The 22,324-nt window shown below is 41.3% G+C and overlaps 1 protein-coding gene across 1 annotated transcript in view; it reads right to left on the bottom strand.

Moving 5' to 3' along the window:
* The window catches only part of LOC311529346 (uncharacterized protein), a gene marked incomplete at its 3' end in the record, with an annotated part of 243,415 nt that overhangs the window by 160,798 nt on the left and 60,293 nt on the right, over positions 1–22,324 (bottom strand). The window contains exon 2 of the mRNA XM_084645293.1: positions 14,388–14,452. Within this exon, the coding sequence (XP_084501419.1) occupies positions 14,388–14,452 (65 nt within the window). The remainder of the gene's footprint in view (positions 1–14,387; positions 14,453–22,324) is intronic.

The raw sequence follows: 22,324 nt of genomic DNA, 5'->3' as shown, positions 1-22,324 counted from the left end.
AAACTTTCACAGTGACTCATATCTGGAAGTGTTGCTATATCAGGATGGTTCTTCCAAGAGAGGTGTCATTCATGTGACCAAAGAAGCCCAGGCCCTCTGACATGGAAAGAGCAGCAAAGTCAGATCAGTCTAGAACCAGCTCCGTTCCTCAGTATTTATAAAGTATTGAATAATTATCCAGGTCCAGTCACTTTCTTCTGAAATAGCAGGTATGCATTGCTGGAATTAAGACTAAGGCCTTGATCCACCAGATTCCAGTTAAGTCACACTGGTGTTACCCTGCAGTAATGTAGGGGTGAATCAACCCTTCCCATACTGGGATCCACCATCCCATCTAGCCGGGATCTACCACCCTTTCCTTTGGCAACACAGGAAGGTCATTATGGTCGTGACCCCCTGACATCTATTTGCAGCCCAGAGGCTGTAAATCACTAGTTTAATCTGTTCGGTAAGATGCAGCCTACGTGCCTATGATTGCACGGCTTTAACAGTTTTATTCCTCCCTCCAATAGCCATGACTATGGAATCGGATATAAAGGATCTGAACAGATGGGTGTGCCACAGATGTATTCTATATCAGTTTATTCCTATGCCAGGTATTTAAGTGAGACTCAGTATTTATAAATCAATTCACCATATCCCTCTCTTTCTCCTCCCCCTTACAAATGTCGTTTCATATCTCCTCCTTCCCCCTCCCTGTTTCCCTTCCTTGGACTTCCGTCATGACAAAAAGTAGCAGCCCTAAGCTAGTGTTTCCTTTGTCTTTGCTCTTTAAAGGCTTCAATTGCTGCTCAAATGAGGTAACAGGCCTCATAACACGAGAAGTACGTTTTCAAAACCTAATGTCCTCTGTCCCAGATGTCATCCCTGCCAGAGGCTCATTAACACTTCGCAACAGCAAAGCCATGCCCACAAAGGGAAGGGATCTAAAGAAGATACACAAACAAAGGAGGTGAATGTTAAAAGCAGCTAATGAGAAGAAAACTCCACCTTCCGATCGCAGCACTTCATTGCCAAGCACTAAGAACCTGGGGATTAAAGAGACAATTTAGGAAGACTTGATGCAGAGAATGGAAATCTCCTGAAAGGTATTAAAGAACACAGAAGATCAGCACATACATTTGAAAAAAAAAAAAAAGGACAACTTTACAGGGACTAAAAGAAATGTTATTCAGAAATAAACCAGGCATATATCTGATTTCTCATAAGGGAAATTTAAATTAAAAAAAGAAATTAAGAGAGCACAGAGAGGGGATGTGCATGTACTTTTTTTCTTTTAAGGGGTGGCAGGGGCAGGAGAACATAATTCAAAAGGAACTATTGCAAGAACAAATCTGTTTCTTTATAAACCTGCTTATTTTTTTTAAAAAGTCCTTTTGGTAGTATGACAAGAAAATAAGTGTTCATGAGACACCAAGAAATGAAATCTCCATTTTACTGTCTCAGACCATTTATGTGATCTAATTTTTGAAAAAAACATTTTCCATTTTTAATTTTTTTCTACTTTATGTTGCCCTTAGAGAGATTCTGGGTTACCAGCCAGTGAAGGCATAGAATCATAGGACCTGAAGAGACCTCGAGAGGTCATCTAGTCCAGTCGCCTGCACTCATGGCAGGACGAAGTATTAAGCATGACGTCTCCTCCTTAGACCTTCTCACCTGAGCATATCACAGCACTTTACAAGTTGGATAAATATTATTATCATCCCCATTTTGCAGATCAGGAAACTGTGGCACTGGGCCAGATTTTCCAATACAGGTTTAAAACTTGGGGGTATTTGGTTATAATAAATACACTGGATGTTTTGTTTCATCATGTGATTTTATAATGTAATCCTGGAGGATTATCCTGGAGGGAGATAGACTAGATGACCTCTTGAGGTCCCCTCCAGCCCTACATTTCTAGGATTTCTAGAAAGGATGCCACAGATGGGGACATGAAACACACATGGCTCTTCCTGAAAATTAAGCTGTTGCTTAAAAATAAAACAAGCCAAGGCCTCTGTACCAGGTGACATAGAATGGATTCGCATTCTCTCCTGGGCTTTGATTTACATAAGAAATACAGATCAGTGCACAAAGTTCACAAATCTTATGTCGGGCCAGATTATGGCCTGTCCTGTACACCTACCCCCCTACTTCCTTGCACCAGCTACCAGCCTTGCAAGGATGGTATGGAGTTTCCACAGAGCTGCTGTTCCCTCTCCTGAGTGAGTGGGTGGAGTCCAGGCTCCACTCTCCAGTGTGCTGGCACACTGGGTGAGAGACACACCATGCCAGACAGGGAGCTGCTACAGGGTCCATGTCCCCCAGACCGCCCTCTGCCTTGGGTAAACTGGCAGGCAGATCGCGACTTTCCAAGTCACTCGTCATCCTCATTGAACTTTTAAAGAAGAGACTTTAAAATCTGTGCTTACAACATAGGGGACATGATGGACCTGTATTGCATCTGGTGTTGTCACAACTGTGCAAAGTGCAAGCCACTACCACATCTTAAGGGTAGCATTTTACAGCCAGTTGGTTAATGACAGCACAAAGTTTTTTTTTTTTTTTTAAAAAGTGGAGCGCTAGTCCTGGAGTCTTTAGCAGACAGGGGATGTTTCTTCCAGTCGATGCGTTAGGGGCTCAGTAGAACTGCCAGATGAAGGCTACATCGACACTCCGAGCTAAGGATGGGATTCCTCTGTGAGTGTGCGTACACGCACGCTAGCTCTCATGAAGCTAGTGAGAGTACAAATCGCAGCGTTGCTGTGGCTGCATGAGTAGGAGCATTGAAGGCACGGCTAACCCATGTGAACTACATACCCCCGGGTTTCAGACTAAGCCATGCCTCCACCGCTGCTTCTACCTATGCTGCTGTGGCTACAGTCTTCTGTACAGTCGCACTAGCTTGATGAGAGCCAGTGTGAGTGTGCGTGTGCAAACAGGGGAATCACGCCTCTAGCTCGGCGTGTAAACCTAGCTGAAGTATAAATGTTCTTGGGCTGAGTTATGTTTGTAGTGGGTAGAACTATTGCATAAGGATCTTGATTGTCCTCTAACTTAACTGGCTTTGCAGCAGCAGAACGCCTTTGTTTTTAATGGTGCTAGTCCTGATTTACACCAATGTGAGAGGAGAATCAGGCCCAGAGACAATTTACTGTATTTATTTAACCTGTTTTAACTCAAATATTCCCTCTTATTAAACAAGAACAAAGTTTTCAACAAACCTAAAAAAATCTGATTTTTTCACCTTTTCCCCCACCAAACCTCATCCAGCTATGTGGGTCTTGCTAAAGAAATGAGGCATTACTGGAGTGAAAAATGCACCAATTTTCACTCAAAAATTTCCAAGGAAAATTGAAAGAAAACATGAATATTTTGCAATTTCCTATTTTCATATTTAAATTTCAAAATATTTCTTGGGTGATGGCAATGCAACACTTGGCATTTCTCATGCTTTTGATTTGCAAATGACCTGCACACAAACATTTCTGGGTTGTAAAATGGCTCAGAATGAAATGATGCATTTTTGGATCATCCTTTTCCACAACTCTGCCAATTACCCAGTTCTCTCATAGGAGAAAAAAAAAAGACATTCATTTGAAATCCAACCCAGGTTGAAAATGTAACATTGATGACAGATGTACAATTACAGATCAAGATGCTGAGTGGAGTTTATAGCTTATATAGCTCTCAAGCATTATATCTGCTGTGATACAGCATGGCCAGAGGGCAGCAGGAGAGTGTTAGAAGGAGCCTTATTCCCTGTAGAGGGAAGAAAGTTTGCTATAAATTAATTAAAGCACCTGAAGCCAGTTACATGATTAAAAAAAAATCCAGCTTCAATCAGACAGACAAGAGGAGGAGTTGAAGCAGAGTAGATTGGCATTGGAGCAGAGAGCAGTTTGGAGAGAAGCAGAGGAGAGTTTGGAGAAGTGCTGTGGTGGGCTAAGAAGACCAAGACCCTAGGTAAAGGGACACCTGGTTTGTGCAGAGGGAGGGCAGGAAGCCCCACAAGCTGAAGGGCAGGAGAGGGAAGTAGCCCAGGGGAAGGAACCGCTAGTTCTAGTGGTTTACTGCTATCCCTAGGGCCCCTGTGCTGGGACCCGGAGTAGAGGGTGGGCCCGGGTCCCTCCCTCTCCACTCCCCTCCTCTAGGACACTAGTGGGGCAGTTAATGCCCCAGTTCAGGGGCAAGAAATGGTGCCCTGAACCCCCACCCAAGAAGAGAAAGTGCAAGACCCATCATAGTAGTGCCGACAATTTGCCACACTACATAGAGGCATAACTCATGAAACAAAGCTCCCCTCCATGGCCATTCTTTCATCTTGACTCACTCAGGTACTGAACAATTCCCCTGTATCTTCCAAGGAGGCATGTTTCATGGAAGAAGGTAGAAAATGTAAGTGAAAAGAGAGGTGCTAGTCATGGGTTACATGTGGTTTGCTTTGATGTAGAGAAGTCAGCCCAATAGCTGTACTGTCCATTCCTGTTATTTGCGATTCCTTGTTAAAATGTTTAATATTCTGGGGATTTACACAGATGTGATACATAATACTATCAGGATCCCAATGAAGCATGAATTCATGACCATGGAATAGTAAGTGTCAAGGACAACGTTTCAAGTTTTTATTAAAGGTGACAAGTGCCTTATTATTCTTTTTCATTATTTGTATCATGGTAGCATCCAAAGGCCTTAGTCATAGATGACGGCTTCATTGTGTTATTTTTTTAAGATGTAACAAAGTTCCCTTGATTTGTGGCATTAGGGTGAGCATAGACTGAATTGCTGGAACAAGGCATAAAAGGTAAGGGCCCAGATCATCCCATCCCATCAAAAGAGAGGTCTCTGAGGGAAGAAATCTCATTGTTCCATTAGAACAGCAAAACCAGATATGAGCATAGAGCTGGTCCTCTAACTCTGCTGTTCCCTATGGATCCCTGGAAGGCCGAGACCACCTCTGTGGACACTTTGTGCCTCTACACTGCCTTTAGCCCCTGGCATACCTCAACAGCTCCATTGGAGAAGCACTATTGGCCTGGACCTTGTGGGAGCTCCACAGAGAAGATAATACTGCCCCAGTCTGTGATTTCAATGGAACCAGGAGGAGGACAATTTGGATCCTGACAAGCCTTACCCAGCCTCCGCCATCTCACTCATAGACCCCTTTGTGTATTGATTTAAGGGGGCATAATCTATTTTATTCAATCTATTTAAAATAATGTATAACATTTTGATGTAGAAGTGCATTACGAGGAAATCATTCCGGGGTTCAGCTCTTTAACAATCTCCCACTGTCTGAACCAACTAGACAAACAGAACTAGGTGGTATTCTAGTCCTATTCCATCCCATAATTCAATGGAAGTTCCTTTGGGTAAAGCTTTGTCTCCCCTTTTTTGAGTGGTGTGATTACCTGCTGCAGTAAAATGGGTCTGAATGCGCCTTTATTTGTTTAATTTAGCACTTTTGCTTTCAGGTATCACCAGCCTTTGCTGCTGCCATTTCCTAAATTCTTGTGGTTTTTAGATACCAACTACTGTGGCCAACAACATGCCCCTAATGAATACTCTGAGTTGGTCTCTTTTTTTTTTTTTTTTTTTTTTAGGTTAACCTCTTCATAGTGAGACCAGTTCCACTGAATTGAATCAAATTCTGTTCCTCCATTGTTCAGCCTTCATTGCTTATGGGATGGCCATCAAGACTGAAGAGTACGATAGGGATAATTTTAAAAAAGAGGAAGGAAGATGCACCCGACAGCATTTCAGTCACTGTGCGTTTGCAATGTAGTCAAGGAACTGAACAAACTGAGGATATTAACAGGCTCTGCAGGTGCAGGAAAATAACAGACTCTTCGAACACAGGAGAACAAAGAGACACAGCAAGCAAAACTTCCCACTGCCCGATTTGCTAGCAAAACTGTTAAACAACTGACAGTAGGTTTTTTGGAAGCAGGACAGGACAGCCAAGTCTAGGGAAGGTGTGTGGAAACAGTAGCTACAGATGCCTCAGAGAAAAAGAATCCAGGATGTTGCCAGGAGGTAAAATTCTACTTTCTGTATATTTTGTAGCTTCTTGCTGGAAGCAAAATAAAACGTAGATGGTAATGCTAGCCCTACTTCAGGGGCGTTTCATGGAGCCCGTATAACTTGTCTTTGTCTGTTTGACGTTGCCACGAGAGCTGAAACTTCCAAGTCAGAAACTTCGAGTTATCTAGTGCTACGCACTGTACAAGGCAACTTGAGAACAAAGCACCTTTTACAAAACATTGCCCATCACTTAGTCAAGGTGAATCCCAAATAGCACTGCCAAAAGCCTTTCCCCTTCATCGTGTGTTTTTAGTCTTCAGTTGTCTTATTTCAAGTGGGTGTGTGTGGGCATTCGGGGTGGGGGTGGAATCTCTCATGTCATCACCAAGGCTTCTTATAAAAAATGTAAATAAATTACAGGGAACAAGTGGATATGGCTGTGAATGTAATGCAGTAATAAGAATGCTGAGCTAATCAATTTCAGACATTACATTCCCAAAACACTCCAGAAGCCTCACAGCTTCCATATGGCTCATCGGACACATGCAATAACATGATCATTCAGAATGGTCAGTCCTACATAAAGACAAGAAGAAGAAAAAAATCTCACAACTGGAATAGCTTAAGAGCCTAAGCAAAAGACACAGTAGTAGTGAGTCCTATTTCCAAGTCAACCCTCTCCCTGATTCACAGCAACAGAAGTTCACAGCAAAACATCAAACCTTTGGAGAGATTTTTCATACATTGCTCATTAAGTTCATGGACTAGTGTAGAAGCAATCAGTCCCTCCAGTGAAGCATGGCTAGCTAGATGAACCATTTAAAGACCTGGCAAGCAGTCCATCTGAGTACTAGGAAACAAAGATGTCATGCTGGCCTGAGCTCACTGGGTAGACTTTGAATATCCATGTTGCTAATCAATATGTGAACCTTCTGAAGTATTATTTAGCACAACAGAAGATATTATTAGAAGGAAAAGAGCTAGACCCCTCCAGAACACCACTGCAATGCCCTTCATTTTTGAACATTAACCTTCCAAAACTAATTTGCACAAATGAACACAGCACAATCCTATAAGCAAAGATACTACAATGAATAGTGAGAATATTAAAAACTGGAAGCCTCCTTCTCTACAGGAGTATGCGTTGTGTCATTGATTCCAGTGGGAGCAGGATTGGGCCAATGCTCAAATTGTTTTGGGCCACCACTGGAATTCCTTTGGGTCACAACATTGTGAGGTCTCCAGGTGGCAGAAAATATTAGCTAGCCCTACTCTTATAACCACGTCTTTGTTCCTTCTGTGTTCACTAGGTAGTCATGGTCTGATCCAAAGCCCATCAAAGTCAATGAAGAGAATCCCATGGACTTCAAAGGGTTTTTTTGGATCTGGCTCTCAGTGAGTTTCCACCACCATTCATCATCCATGTCTAGTAATAATGCAAACTGTTCAGCTAGTCTGCTTGGACCTAAATAGATTCATTTCATTTTCCACCATTTTCCACAAAGATTGATAGGTCAGAAACCAAACTGTTTGTTAAGGCATCTTCTCTCTATTCATAATTAAAAATTCCTTCAGTCCCATAAGCTTGAATGATTATAATTTCCCTTCTTTTTGGCTGGGGGGGGGGAAAATAAAATGAACTCTTCTTTATTCTTTCTCCCAATGAAGACTCCTTCCAGCATAATGAAACCCACTTTCAACATCCAAGAGTCTTAAATCCTGATCAACTGAGACCTCATCTACATTCAGAGGTTGCACTGATTTAACTAAGTTGGTTTAGAAACTGGTGCAACCCCCTCATGTAGATGTTCTTAAATCAGTTTAAGAGTGCTTTATATCAATGTTGCTTATTTACTAGCCCATTTTCTATATATTTCTAGAACACAACGGGTGCCAGCCTGGTTGAGGACCATAGAAACTACAGAAATATAAATATTAGCTTAAGTCAATTCCGTAAGCCATATTGATATAAGGCACTCAAACTTTTTAAAGAGTTTCTGTACAACACAGTTGTACCAATTTAACTAAGGGAAGTCTACATTTCAAACTGGAGGTGTAAATTGCAGCTTGAGGAGATAATCCACACTAGCTTGGATTGAGCTAGTGCATAAAAATAGTAGGTAGCCATGGTGACATAAACAATGGGAGAGGCTAACTGCCCCAACTACTAACCTGTCCGAGAGACTAGTTATGTACTTGGGGTAGCTAGCCCCCACTACCACTCACACTGCCATAACTAACCTCTATTTTTAGCATGTTAGCTTGATCAGCTGGAATTTACACCTTCAGCTCTAAGTGTAGACATACCCTAGATGAGTTTCAAAATGAATTTAGTTAAATCAGTGTAACGTGTGTAGACAATGCCTATTTCAAACCATTTTTTCACTCAAGGGGGTTCACATCTTTTTCTTCTATCTCCTCTAGCTTCCATGGCTCCTTCTCCCCTCAACCTCCAAAAAGATTTTTCAGAAGCAAGGGCTAAATCTTTGTTTCCTGCCAATATCTCTGATCCAAACTTCTGTGCACAATAAAGGCATGGTTCACACAGAAAGTTCACATCTGAGGATTCAAGAGGCCTGGATAGTTTGTAGAATATACAGAACCAAATCTGACTTTTTTTGAGGTGCTCTCACCTCCAGTGGCTTTATAACAGTCCTTTCCTATTACATGTTTTATACCATAGCTTTCAGAGCTCTTGTGACAGGTATATGCAGTATATTGGAAGAGAAGAAACTGAATCTGTTCTCCATCAGTAGTGACATGGAACTAGCAACTGACTGGCTGTTTACAGGCTCCTGGTGGGAAGTATTAATTTCCAGTATTTTTCCCACTGGCAGCAATGTTAGGTGCCTAGATAATCGATGACTAGTTATGACTCCATACTTAGGACGTGATCATCTTGTCATATCCTAATTAGCTGGATCAGCTTGCCTCCTCATTGAGATCCCAGACTGAAAGCATTCTTCCTTTGCCCAGAAAGAGGTCCCCCCTCACTCCCCCTTTCTATTCCACTTCACCCTGGGAAGCATTTTGGGATACTTTGTATCTCTTGTAAACCATATTCTTCTATTTGGGTGTTCTTTCAACTTCATGAAAGTTACACGTTGTTTTCATTTCTTCTCAAGTACCTCAGGTCAAAGAAAGACCAATGTCAGTGGCTTTAAAAGCCTAATAAAGCCTCTCATCCATAGACCTGCTTGCTGGCATGAAGTCAGGGAAAACAAACTAAGTCATCGAGTGTTGTTCAAACTGTCAGATCCTTTTCAGCATGCTCTTCCTGACAGCCTGCTAGTGCGTGTTTGTGGGAGGGGGAAAGGAGAAAAAAAATCCTCATGGCATAAAGCCTAGGGAACATTGGCATCTTTCCAGGGCAGCCTTCTTTCCCCACCCTTCATGGGCACAGGCGTCTGGCAATCTGTTCCACACGCATCCCCTCCCCGCACAGCACAAGCAAGGGAGGCTATGCCAAGGCCAACTAAATGACTTTCCAACAACTTTGCTCACAAGTGCCACTCCGCTCAAAGTTTGGCATCTCGTACTGTCTCCTCGTGACCCTCCCTTCTCCTCCCCTTCCCTGCCTCCCAATGAGCTGGACAGGTTCCAGTGTTTAAAAGCCCATTTACCACTCCCCTTTGTTTAGAAATGCTAAGCCTTGATCTGATTTTATCGACTCCGCTGGCTAAAAAGGAGGACGATGCTGAGGGTTTCAGAGAATCCATCAGTGAGCTGAAAAGCTTCAGGAGCCCTTCAGGTTTGTACCCTTTACAACAGACTTGTTCCATTGAGAAATACAGAAAGAGGAGGTGCACTGTTCCCTAGACCACACAGGGCTTATTTTCATTTACTTCCCCTCTCACTTTTGTGTTTCTCCTTTTAACTTTATTATCTGCACGTTTAGGAGCTGAAGGTCCGTGCCATCATCAGATTCTTTCCCCAGGCTAGATGAATGCTAACACAGTAACTCAGTCTACAGTTCTATACCACCACCACCAGGAGCAGCAGAGAGACAGGGTACTAAGAAATGAAAAGGTTGCAATACCCCTATCAGAAAATATTATCATCCCATTGACCATGGTGATTTTATTAGGTATTATTATGTGCAGAGAGAGATGACAAAAATGAGTTTGCATGAAACATATCCTTTACAAATATTTTCCTTTTTTCTTAAAGCAGTTAAAGTCAATGGGGCTGGATTTACAGCTAATCAATTCTTTTTTAGAATGCAGAATTTGGATGCCCTGTTAAGTCCTTTGTGTTTAAAAATTTGGCTTATCTACTTTTTTTGTCCCCCTGATATGCCAGATATGACCTTGCCATTCTTGTCATCTGGGACAAAATTGCTGCTATTCATGCTAGGGAGGGCTAAAAGGATCATATGTTGTAGAGAATGATTTTTAGGGTAACAGGAAGGATTTGTAAAGGCCCACGCCTCATGTTACTTCCTTAGGGCAGGTTTGAAAAGATAGCATCAGATTCTCAACTAAAACAACTTAAAACCAGCTGAGGACCTGCCCCACAGTGTTAATAGACAGTATAGAGAAAATGCCCACCCAAACTATCATGTTCCAAACCTTTCTTATCTGTCACTCTCTCTCTTTACTTTTCACTTCCCATGGAAAAGAAAATGTAAAGAAAGTAAAGATGAACCACCAGCTTTGGTCAACAGAAGGAGCAGCGTATGAGATTTCATGCAAAGGCTGAATTTTAGTAGGATTGGGGAGGTAGAGCCCCAGAACGATGTCACTAAAAACAAATTTAGCAAAATGATGTACACAGGCAACATGGGAGCTGTTTTGTTTGCTCCTAACAATTGGATAATTTTGACATCCTGCAACTTTATGTAGGATAATAGATGATTGTGTACTAGTGTTGAAGATCATGTTAGCACTAGCAGGTTATTCTGGTCATGCTAAACAACAAATACAGTGGATTGAGAGAGTCCCCTTTCCTGCTGCATGATTTTAAGAGTCTGCAAGCTATACAGACAGTCTGATGATGGTATGCACATTGCATGTCTTGTGAAATGCTTTATAGTACGAGAAACCCAGCCTTCCTAAAAATTATCGTTGACTCATTCCTGTTTACGAACATTGAGAAACTGATAGATTCAGCCTGCAGCTATGTGAAAATCTCTTTGCCAAGCCATGCAGAACTTACTTTTGTGTCTGCAGTGTATTGGCATTGTATTACCATGACAAAACCAAACTCCCACCATTGATGGTAGCCGTTCCTAATACAACAGTCCCTCTATAGTAATATACTAGTGTACACAAATGATAACACAATGAAATGGATGTGTAAACACCATAGGATCTCTGTGGCAGTGGTGCACAGGTTTTCAGTTTCATTCTTGTCTTACCAGAGTTGTTAGCTGTTCAAGCATTAGTATAACGTTCAGTGATGCAAAGCATGCCTAATATCATTGCAACGCTATTGTTAATGTACTGCTCCAACAATTGTTATGGGGAAAGGCATGCTGGCCTCAGTTGTTGTTGCTAAACATTTCTGCAGGCTCTGTTCATCAAGAGCATAGTGCCATCCATAACATCACTGAAATCATAGGCCTTCTAATGTAACATTTGAAACCGATTCATTACCAATGTGATTAATGCTGAAGCCATCCAAAACTAATTCAAGTTGCACCATGTTTCAGAGGCAAAGAGGGAAGTTTGCACTAACCAGTACACTACAAACAGAGATGGATGGGCATTAGATTATCCAAGATCCATGGATATTAAAAGCTGGGAACAGATGCGAACTGAAATTTTATATAATTTGCACAGATACTCTCTAGAAGGCACTACTGCCAAGAATAGCATTGCAATATGAGCAAGACAGCGTTTCCCAGATGTATCCTCTTTGGGAGGTCATCATTCCAGGGCTAATTTAAAAAGAATGCGGTGCTTTCGTGAGTAGGTCAAGGCATGGATCTCAGACACTTTGGCCATGGGCTAAGAGACTCTTTGTGGAGTTCTATCCCTTACTCTGTCCTTTACTAGTCTTGTGAAAAGGAGGAGAGGAAGGTCTATTTATCTAATAAGTCATAAGAACGGCCCTACCGGGTCAGACCAAAGGTCCATCTAACCTAGTATCCTGTCTTCCGACAGTGGCCAATGCCAGGTGCCCCAGAGGGAATGAATAGAACAGGTAATCATCAATGAATAGGTAATCATCAAGTGATCCATCCCCTGTCGCCCATTCCCAGCTTCTGGGAAACAAAGGCTAGGGACACCATTCCTGCCCATCCTGGCTAATAGCCATTGATGGACATATCCTCCATGAATTTATCTAGTTATTTTTTGAACCCTATTGTAGTCTTGGCACAACTGTCATACAAATAATAACAAAAATACAAGGTTGTGTACAAAGATACTGCTAAACATATAATATCTGCACACTTGCCTGCCAAGTTACTCCTCAACCAGGATCTAACTCATTGCTCTGTAAAGTGATTTGGAATATAACCAGAGTATTAAAAGGCACTCAAGAAGATTACCATCTAACAAAATGTTACGTTTTATTGTAAAATAATAATAATAATAGTGTGGTGTAACCAGTATAATGATTTGATGGTGGCTCTTCACCAAAGTTTGAAGAAGTTCCTGCTCTTTTCCAGCAAAGAAATTCATTTAGTGTGCCCGTAAAAAGTTTCCTGAAGGCATGAAGTGGTAAACCTGAACATTCATCACCAGTGGATCAGCAGTGGTAGATGGGAAGGCAGCAAAGGTAGGCTGCATTGAGCGTACTGTGTCTTTAAGTCACTGATGGACTCACGCATGATGCAACTAGACACAACACATCACTTACATCTTGCTGCATCAGTGGTTCTCTAAGCAGAGATCTTCCTCTCTTCCTCTTCCCCCTCCTGGGCCCAAAAGTACTTTTGTCAATGACTGGATACAGTGGCATTCTGCCCACAAGCCCAGCTAATCAAAATGTCCAGTTTTTGTTTCAAGGGGCCTTCGTGGCAGAAATAAATATAATTTTTGTTTGGTGGGTTTTGCTTTTTCGTTGTTTTGTTTTGCAAAGTCATAGTTTTGCAGATTAAGCTCTACAGAATATAGTCTACTCCATTTTATGAAATTTTAAGTCAGCTATGAAACAGAAGGCTTGATTATGGTTAAACAAATATTAAAATGCCATTCTTTTCTAAATGAATAAATGTGATAGGAACAGAATAGCAAAGTCTCTCCTGATGAGCAACCATAAAATACAAAATCCTCAAATAACCCCCACACTCGGCCGAATGAGCAAACAGCAACACAGAATGCCTTCCCTTTGCCTTCTTGCTTAAGGCATCATATGGCTGATAGAACAGATAATGTGACAGATGCATCCATTCCTCATTCCCAGCCTGAACTCCGGTGGCTAATTGTCATCAACATCATCACTGCCACTACTACAACAGCAGCAACCCTACCCAACCTTGGGCATCGTGGGTGGTGTCATGTCATTCACGGCCCCACTTGTTCGGTGTAAAAATCAGAACGTACAACAGCCTTCTGCTGAGCCACGTGGGTGCTGCTTTATGGAAGGTACATTGCATGTTTGTATGACACTACCAAGGTGCCAGTAGGTGATGGGGATGTGGCTACAGCGTTCCCTAGCCCTTCGAGGGAAGACTGCCTCATTTCTGGGTTTGATGACCTTGCTCTTGTGGCATGTTTTGAATCTCGGTAGCTGGTTGTAGAGGTAGTTTCAGAAATCATCTATTTCGCCCCTCCCCAGTTTGGCCCTTTTCATTTGTTTGCATGATTTGGGGGATAGTCTTCTCTCTCCTGACTTCCCCTACATTTTCCTCCTCTCTGTCTCGTAACTTCAGTCAGGGATAAAAAAGACAGGAGAACAGAAAAATAGCCTTCATGCATCTATTTCTAAGCACAACTGACCACATTTTAAAAAGGTATATTTGTCATCTTTCAGTGCAGAACTATTTACAGTTGTTTTGTTTTTCCTTCTTATCCTCCCATGACTCCCTGGCACCCTCAGATCCTCCTGCCTAGGTGCATGAATGCTCCCAATCACACAGGTAAGATTCAGATGGAGTCCTTGCAATGTATCCTTCCAGCCAAATCTACCCCTTGACCTCCAGCTCCCTGTATGCACTATTTTCAGCTTTGCTGGAGGTACAAGCCATGAAATGGCACCAAGCAATGGTTCTAAGCAACCTTTGCGTGAAAGTAGTAAGAATGCCGGCTTGGCCTCTCTACCTTAAGTAACAGTATTTGAGTAGGAGAATATTTCCATAGTTTTATGTCTTGAGAGGGAAAAAAGACTCATATTAGTGCAAATACTGACTCCATTGTGCAGCAAATACAGTGCTGGAGTATTCCAAGTCTAGAGCTTGTTTAAGGCACACAATGTCTCCGAAAGCTTACTTGTCTCCTCTCCATCACGGGCCACAGTGACTGTTTCACAGAAGTTTTGGTATCCAGCAACAAATCTGTAAGAACAAACCAAAATAGGAAATTACATTAAATTCACTACTTTAAAAAAATCACACTCATTTCTATAAATGCTTAGATTGTTTGGTTTGTTTTTTTTTAGTGGCATGCTGTAAGCTTTCTAATGTAGCTGCTCGAAGCTAGTGGGAGAGAGCCTGTTGGCTTAACTACTCCAGCCCCCATGAGTGGCAGTGGGAGAAGCTCTCCTGCCAACATAGCGCTGTCATCGCCAGCGCTTATATCGGTGTAACTTATATCACTGGGGCAGGGGAGGGGGAGTTTATTCACTCTCCTGAGCAACAGAAATGATGCTGACAAACTGTAGTGTAGACATAGCCTTTGTTAGTTGTTTGCCTTGTTCAGTTTATCATTCAAATCACAAGGTATGTTTTCTATTCCCTGATTGGATGATTGAAACAATAACACATTTCCTCTAACAGATAAATAACACTTCCAATCACAATAACATTTGTGACATTTTCACAATTCATGACCATTACAGCAAAATACTCAACTGTTGGCCAAATGCTTCTGAAGAATGAACAGTTGGATCATGAACGAACAGTTGGATCACGTGAACTAAACTTGGTGGTTTCCTTTGTGAGCATATTCACAAATCACAATTCTTATTCTTCAGCCAGCTCTTTTTGGCACTGTACTGATTTAAAAGACAGAAGGTCCAACCCTTCGTTGCTCTTCACCTTGTGTTGTCATTTATACGAGCACAAAGGGTGAAAAATGTTACTGGTACAGAATGACTACACAAGCAACAGGGCCATGGAAACTCAACTTCAGAGGATAGTAACATTATCCTCAGGATTGATATTTGACAAGATAAACTCTATTCAAAATGAATTGATCCTTTCTGCTGAACAGACCCCCTCCAGTTTTCAAAGTGTACTCAGATGGAAGTGGACGGTTCCTATTCACAAATGTTATCAACCAAACATGATCACAAGAACAAGTAATTCACACAATTTTTTTCCGGATGCAATTCCATGTGTTGGAACCTGGATGTCAGAAAGCTGGCTTTGCCATGGTTCTTGAGGTCAATTGGAGCATTTGAGACAAACATCCCTAGATTTAAACATCATTGGCAGGGCATTCTCCCAGAAAGCATCTAGAATTCGTTCTTGTACCTGATCTGACAGTGTGACCTTCGGAGCATAGAGACAGACTCCTCTCTTCTCTCAGGTTTCCCCGTGTAGTAACACAGTGGGTGGAACAGAGGGTGCTTGTCAGTTTGGGGGTGGGAGGAATTAGTTCCTTTCTCTTTCCCCTTTGAACGCAGGTAGATTTTGTCTGTGCTTTTAATAAATCATGTGCATACACCCTGAGCTGGGAATGCCACTTTTATCATTCATGATAATAATTATAACTATTTAAATACTCTTAGTAAGCAGAGGGCAGTGATCAAGCCCAGTTCCTCTATAAGTTTCTGAACTAATCTTGGACTTGTAACAACTAAAGGCCCATAAGAAAGGGGGAAAATACTAAAAAAAGAGTAATGCTTTTTGAAAGCCCCTACTGCTTGATCCTCTGAAAGATGCTATTTGGGTTCTTATACAGCTCCCATCATCATGCTATGTCAGTGCCTCACAATGTACATTTTACATACACACACACGCACCCCCTTCAGTCCAAAGGGACTGGACTATTTTTGTGTTTCTTTCTGCAGCCCCCAACTCCCATTGAAGTCAGCACTACACAGGGTGAGGCCCTTCATTTGTAAAAGGGATTAGGGTTACTTAAAAGGCTTTGAAAGTCATCATAACCAGTTAAGAACTCCTGCAGCCCTGAAATGTCTGCGTGAGGCTTCAAGTGGGTATTAGAGAATAGAACTGGGCCTGAACCACAACTCTGGATCCTACCATCTCTGGACCACAAGAGGGTGTTTTAAATCAGAACTACGATCTGGGTCTGAGTTTTACAAATAGCCCTTGTCTCTATAATGGTCTGAGCCAAAACCCTGGATCGGTACACACCCTTCACTGCCTTTTCAGTGTTCGAAATCTGGATGGGGGTAAGAGTTTGGCTAGTTGAGCCCATCTCTCTTAGGACTCTCACCCTATTTGCAAGTAGGGAAAAGCAGCAATGACTCTGAGGTCTAGAGGCCCGACTCACCACTGTGTTATTCCAGTTTCACATCTGTGTAACTCCATTGATTTGTCATGTAGCTCATTTCCAGAACCTCCTCCTTTATGCAGATAGGAATTAAGTTCCTCCACCGAATCAGGCCCTGTATTTCTTAAAGCAGTTGATCCCCATCCCATTGGGGATTATGCAGATGGAGGTACATTCTTCTCCCTATTGGATGAGGTTCTGGAAAGGAGCCACATAGCTTGAGAACTGGTGTAGTTTTACACTTATTTTAAAAAGTTTTTAAAAAACCGTAAACACCTGATTCTACTGGAAGAAGATCAGGCACTCGCCATAGTAGCCAGAGTTACACAGGAGAAGACAGGAGTGCTTTCCTCTCATTCAATCTCTCTCTCAGACATATATATCTATAATAGCACACACACACACACATACACACACACACAAAGGCATTTTATCTACACTAAGCCTATGGATTACTGGCTTGCCCTTTGCAAAAAAAAAAAAAAAGAAAAAAGAAAAAAAATGTTGCTAGGCAACCAGGCAGGGGTTGCTATGGCATTTTCAAGTAGAGCAGCTGGGCCAATCAGTGCTAACTGCAAGCTAGTGAAGGCGTAAAGCCTCTAAATTTAATGTCAGTGCAGACAGGAAGGGAAGCTGTTGAGGCATGCATGATGCTGAGCGTGCGCTTACTAAATGCGGACAACATGGCCCCCATGATTAGGACCAGCACACTAATGAATATTCATTGGGCTGATTAAAGCAAAGTCAATTAACTACTTGACTGCTTGATTTTTTTTTTTTTTTTTACTGGATTTTATTCTTCTCTTTTAACCATTTTGCCACAGGGGCTGCTCTTGTTCTCTCCTCCGCCTCCCTCTGTCCTTCTCAGAATCTTCTTATGCTGGTGATTGCATGTGGGTTTTTTTTTTCCCTTTATGTTTTTTACTGACAATAATACATCCTATTCCAGGTTTTATGGCTTACTTTATTTCACCAGTAAATGACCTTCTTCTAGGGTCACTGTCTTCCACTACAGTTGTAGGTAAACTAGAAGGTCACATTTTTCCATCAAATTTTTAAAACATGCCACAAGATTTAATTCCAAATACACAGCTAAGCAATAATACTGATTTTAAGCAACACAGTGGGACCCCCCACACCATTCCTAGTGTAATAGCACTGAGGATTCTGCTGTGATGGAAGTCAAGGGATAGAGAATTTTTATTTTGTTGTTTAAACAGGGTCCAGACTATATGGACTTCCAAAAATGAGTCTTGTGGTAAATCGAATGTGATTTTAAAATAATGTTCAAGAACAATGATTCATTAAAAAGCTTTTTCAGTTTTGAGAGGTGCCGTTCCCTACCCATGTCCTGGTGATGTAGTATGATTATGAAGAGGACTGCATATCTGATAATTATCATTTTTCAAAATGTGCCTGCACACTCTAAAATATTCTATTAAATTAAAATTAAATACAACAACATTATTGGCCAGAAATCAAATTGTGTGAATTCAGCAACCTCAAAGCACCATTCCCTTCAAAAATCTGGGACAAGACGTTCTCTTACATTGCCTTTCCACTCCCTGATTTATTTTGAATACTCTCTCTCTGATTCTTTGTATTATATACACAACCATTTCACAGAAAGATGTGTCTACAGGACACACAGCTATGAATCTCTTTCTGTATTGAGGGATATTAATAGCTGCAATTAATACCTCTGATGGGTAGTGGTGAAAACCTGAACGTAGTCCCCTAGCATTTGGACTTTTGTCTTTGTCAGTTACTGAATTGAAAAGGTTCAAAAATAGCTGGGCTTTAGAGTACAGTAGGGGTTTCTAGGTGATGTCGACTGATCCAGCAACATGTGCATGTATGTAAATTTCAGGTACATAAAAAAAATGTTTACTTCCTTTCTCTGTTCCTTCCCCTTCAGAATAAAAAAGTCAACATTCAGATTCAAGCATGGCAATCCAGATTTACACAGGTTAGAGTGGTGAAGGGAAAAGGAAAATTTAAACCAGATCAATTTTAAAATTAAGTAGCAGGTGGAGGGAGTGGGGAAAGAAATAGGTTTCAGAGTAACAGCCGTGTTAGTCTGTATTCGCAAAAAGTATGCATCCGATGAAGTGAGCTGTAGCTCACGAAAGCTCATGCTCAAATAAATTGGTTAGTCTCTAAGGTGCCACAAGTACTCCTTTTCTTTTTGGGAAAGAAATAGTGAAGCTTAGCTGAATGAGAGAGTCCCCCCCCAATGCACAAAGGTTGCATTATTGTTCAACTGCATGTTAAAAATGAATAACCAATTTTCCTTGTTTAAAGAAAAAAACCGGGGTCATGTACATCTTTATATCATTTTACTGGATGATACACGTTCCATAGATGTGCGCACACACACACGGGATGGCTATGAAAAAAATTAAAAATAAAAAATAAAGAAAAGGAATTAACTTGGCATTTTTGTTTTGTTATGGAAGTTGTACTCTATGAATACGACAGCCATTCCCTCAGCAAACATATGGTATATTTCAACGTTCTATTAATAACGTAGTTCCAACTTTTTCATCTATTTTACTGCTACCAAATATTTAACACCTGGCACGAATCTATAAATTACTTAAGGGTTCAACAATCCATGGATGATGTTGCAGAAAGCATCAAATCACCAGGGTGCTGTTTCTAGCACACTTGAGTATGAGTTCGTATTTCCATTGTACTGCCCTATTTGGAGAGGTTTGCATTTCAGTCATCAAAATCGGACCCGTGGTATACAAACTCTCAGCTCAACGGGGCACTTGTATTTATTTAGCAAAATATGAAGAGAAACAACAATTCAGCCATTTGTAAATGGAAGGATGGCAAAAGAAATGGAAGGGGGTAGTCTGTGCTGTCTCCTTTTTGTCTTAGAGCTAACAAAACATGCGTCTGGGTGTTTTTTTAAATCTGAATTTTTCATTCATGTGAAATAATGCCTCTCTGTAGTTTAACAGGAGGAAAAACCCCACAAATGCTATAGAACCACTTCATTCTTTAAAAAGAGAGAGAGAGTCCATCGAGGGAACAGAGTTCAAATTCTAATTAGGTCACAACTGAAATGTAGTTGGTGGTGTCATTGATGTTTGCCTACGATAAAATATAAGACAGTGCATTACAACTCTTCAATCTTTGCAGTCCCTGGTCAGGAGAGGACATAGCACTAGCAAGCTGGGGTGTTTCAGGTCAGGATTAAGATGCATTAACAAATTCATGTGGCAGAAGCTTGCTCAGCACCTGCCTATGATTTGCCAATTTTATCCCTCAGTTCCATGTGCATCAACTTCTGTTTTCCATTTAGTGAGAGAAGGGGTACCCGAGATGCTCCAATTTTGGGTCATTGACATGTTCAGAATGCATTAGCTCCGAAATTTCCCTTTTAGGCACGGCACCTGCACTAAGCCAAGAACTCAAAATTGTGGTTTTTATTGCCTATGATCCTAAGGTTAAAATATTCACAAAGGACAGTATATACACACTAGATAGATATGGAATCAGGAGGGGATTTAATTTGTTTTTTAGATAAAAGGCAACTTTTATAGAAGCTATTAAAATAATGAAAATCCAAACTCAGAATCTATGTTTCCAACTGGAAACCTACAGAAAGAACAGGACATACAGGGTTAAGTCTCAGGATCTTGTCTGATGCTCCCAGCCTTACCTCCTGTCACTATGTATTTTTATTCCAGCACACTGGGGTGAGTTAAAGCTGGTGGCATCAGCACAGAGTTTTGAGCCATGTTTCTGAATTTTCTAGCTTTTGCTCATCTAATTCAGACGCTTTAATTGTCCTTGAATGTACTTTTCAGTGGAAAAAAATCTTTCAAATTCATTTTTTAAACCTCACTGATTTTCAAGGAAAATATTTCCACTTGAAATCCCTTCTCTCTCCATACACTGGGTGTGTCAAGACAGCAATTGCTTTAACAGGCAGAGGTGGATGGATAATATAAGAGCTACAACTGGTCAAAAGTCAATGAGTTGGATATTTGATCAACATCTCCAACTGGTGGGGGGCAAGGCTGCCATTGCAAAACTAATTTGAGTTCCTCAACTATTTTTGTTGCTGTCATCTAAACACAACCCACATAGCTAAAAAGAAGCCCATTTAATGTTTCAAGGATAACAAAACCAGTCAACCAAAAACACGCCCCCCTCTCAGACACCCCTCTTGTAAAACTAGTCTGGCAGGAATGGCTGCCTATACACGGTATACCCTGGTGCTTCCATAATATAGTGTGTTTCTCTCTCTCTCTTTTTCTGTATGTGTAATATATATATTTATATATATATATGTACACACACACACACACACACAGAGCTGTGTATATATATAGGCACGCATGGATATATAGATACAAACTCACTTTTCAGAGTAACAGCCGTGTTAGTCTGTATTCGCAAAAAGAAAAGGAGGACTTGTGGCACCTTAGAGACGAACAAATTTATTTGAGCATGAGCTTTCATGAACTACAGCTTATGCTCAAATAAATTTGTTAGTCTCTAAGGTACCACAAGTCCTCCTTTTCTTTTTGTGAAACTCACTTTGTTCCCTCTTCAGAATTTGCTTCTCCATCTCTTTTTTTCTGCTTTCACAGTCTGTTTTCTGATTTGCCCACTCTGCTTTTTTCCATCCTATTCCTCTCCCAACAGATTTTTTCCCCTTTCTGCCCCTTTTTCCAGTTTTTTCCATGTGGAACATAAGCCGAAGCATTCTCTAGTTGGAGTCAAATTTTCTAATGTGTGGAGGTTCAAACCAGTTAGTAATTAGTTTTTCATTAGTGTGTTTCGCCTATGAGAACCAAAATATCACGCTGAGTAACCCGTTCAGCTAATAATCTGGGGTTAGTATCTCTGGCCCCTGAAGTCAATTCCTTGAAGTTGTTAGAGTATAATAATAATAATAATAATAATAAATACCTAGCTCTTATATAGTGGCTTTTCATCAGTAGATCACAAAGTGCTTTACAAAGGTCAGCTTCATTAGCCTCATTCTAAAGATGGGGAAACTGAGGCACAGGGAGGGGAAGTGACTTGCCCAAGGTCACCCAGCAGACCAGTGGCAGAGTCAAGAGTAGAATCCAGTTTCCCCAAGTCCCAGTCCAATGCTCTATTCACCAGTTTCTGGCTGGAAGAGACACGCAAAGGCCAGAAAGCTTGAGGATTTGAGCAACACCTCTTCTCTTGTAGCCAATAAGGTATATAATGAAGTGAGTTGCTGCGTAACCTGCCACTCATCAGCTGGTAGCTAGAGGTGCCCCAGGTATATATGCCATCCCAATTTATACATGGTGTATTATTCTCCAGGTTGTCCTGCCTATTTTATGCATTGCAAGAACCATGTTCTCTGGCTGCCAGGAATAAATCAGCCCTAGAAAGTCTAATAGCTCAGAAGCCACCATACCATACTATCACCTCGCACTAAAGATTAGCATTTGGTGTAGGGATTTCAGTGGAAGGGTCAACCTCAGACTTTATCCAGAACTTGAAGGGTTATGGAGTTAAGTTTCTCCTTTAGTTTCTCAAAAGAGAGGGAACTTGAAGCATACTCAGTCACACCCCACTGCAGGAGGATGTCACAGGCACCACCATAGGAGCGTGTGTGGGGAGGAAGAAATGGGATCTCAGTGCATGAGACAATAATGGCTCTGATGAATAGGGAAGTAACATCAGCACAGTCCTTCTTTGTGTAATCCTTTAGCCTTAGTCATTAGGTTTGGCGGAATGGGGAG

Source organism: Lepidochelys olivacea, assembly GCF_965140295.1.
Source record: "Lepidochelys olivacea isolate rLepOli2 genome assembly, chromosome: 13".
NCBI classification, from domain to species: Eukaryota; Metazoa; Chordata; order Testudines; family Cheloniidae; genus Lepidochelys; species Lepidochelys olivacea.
Note: the sequence above shows the minus strand (reverse complement) of the source record. Positions and strands in the feature narration are given on the sequence as shown.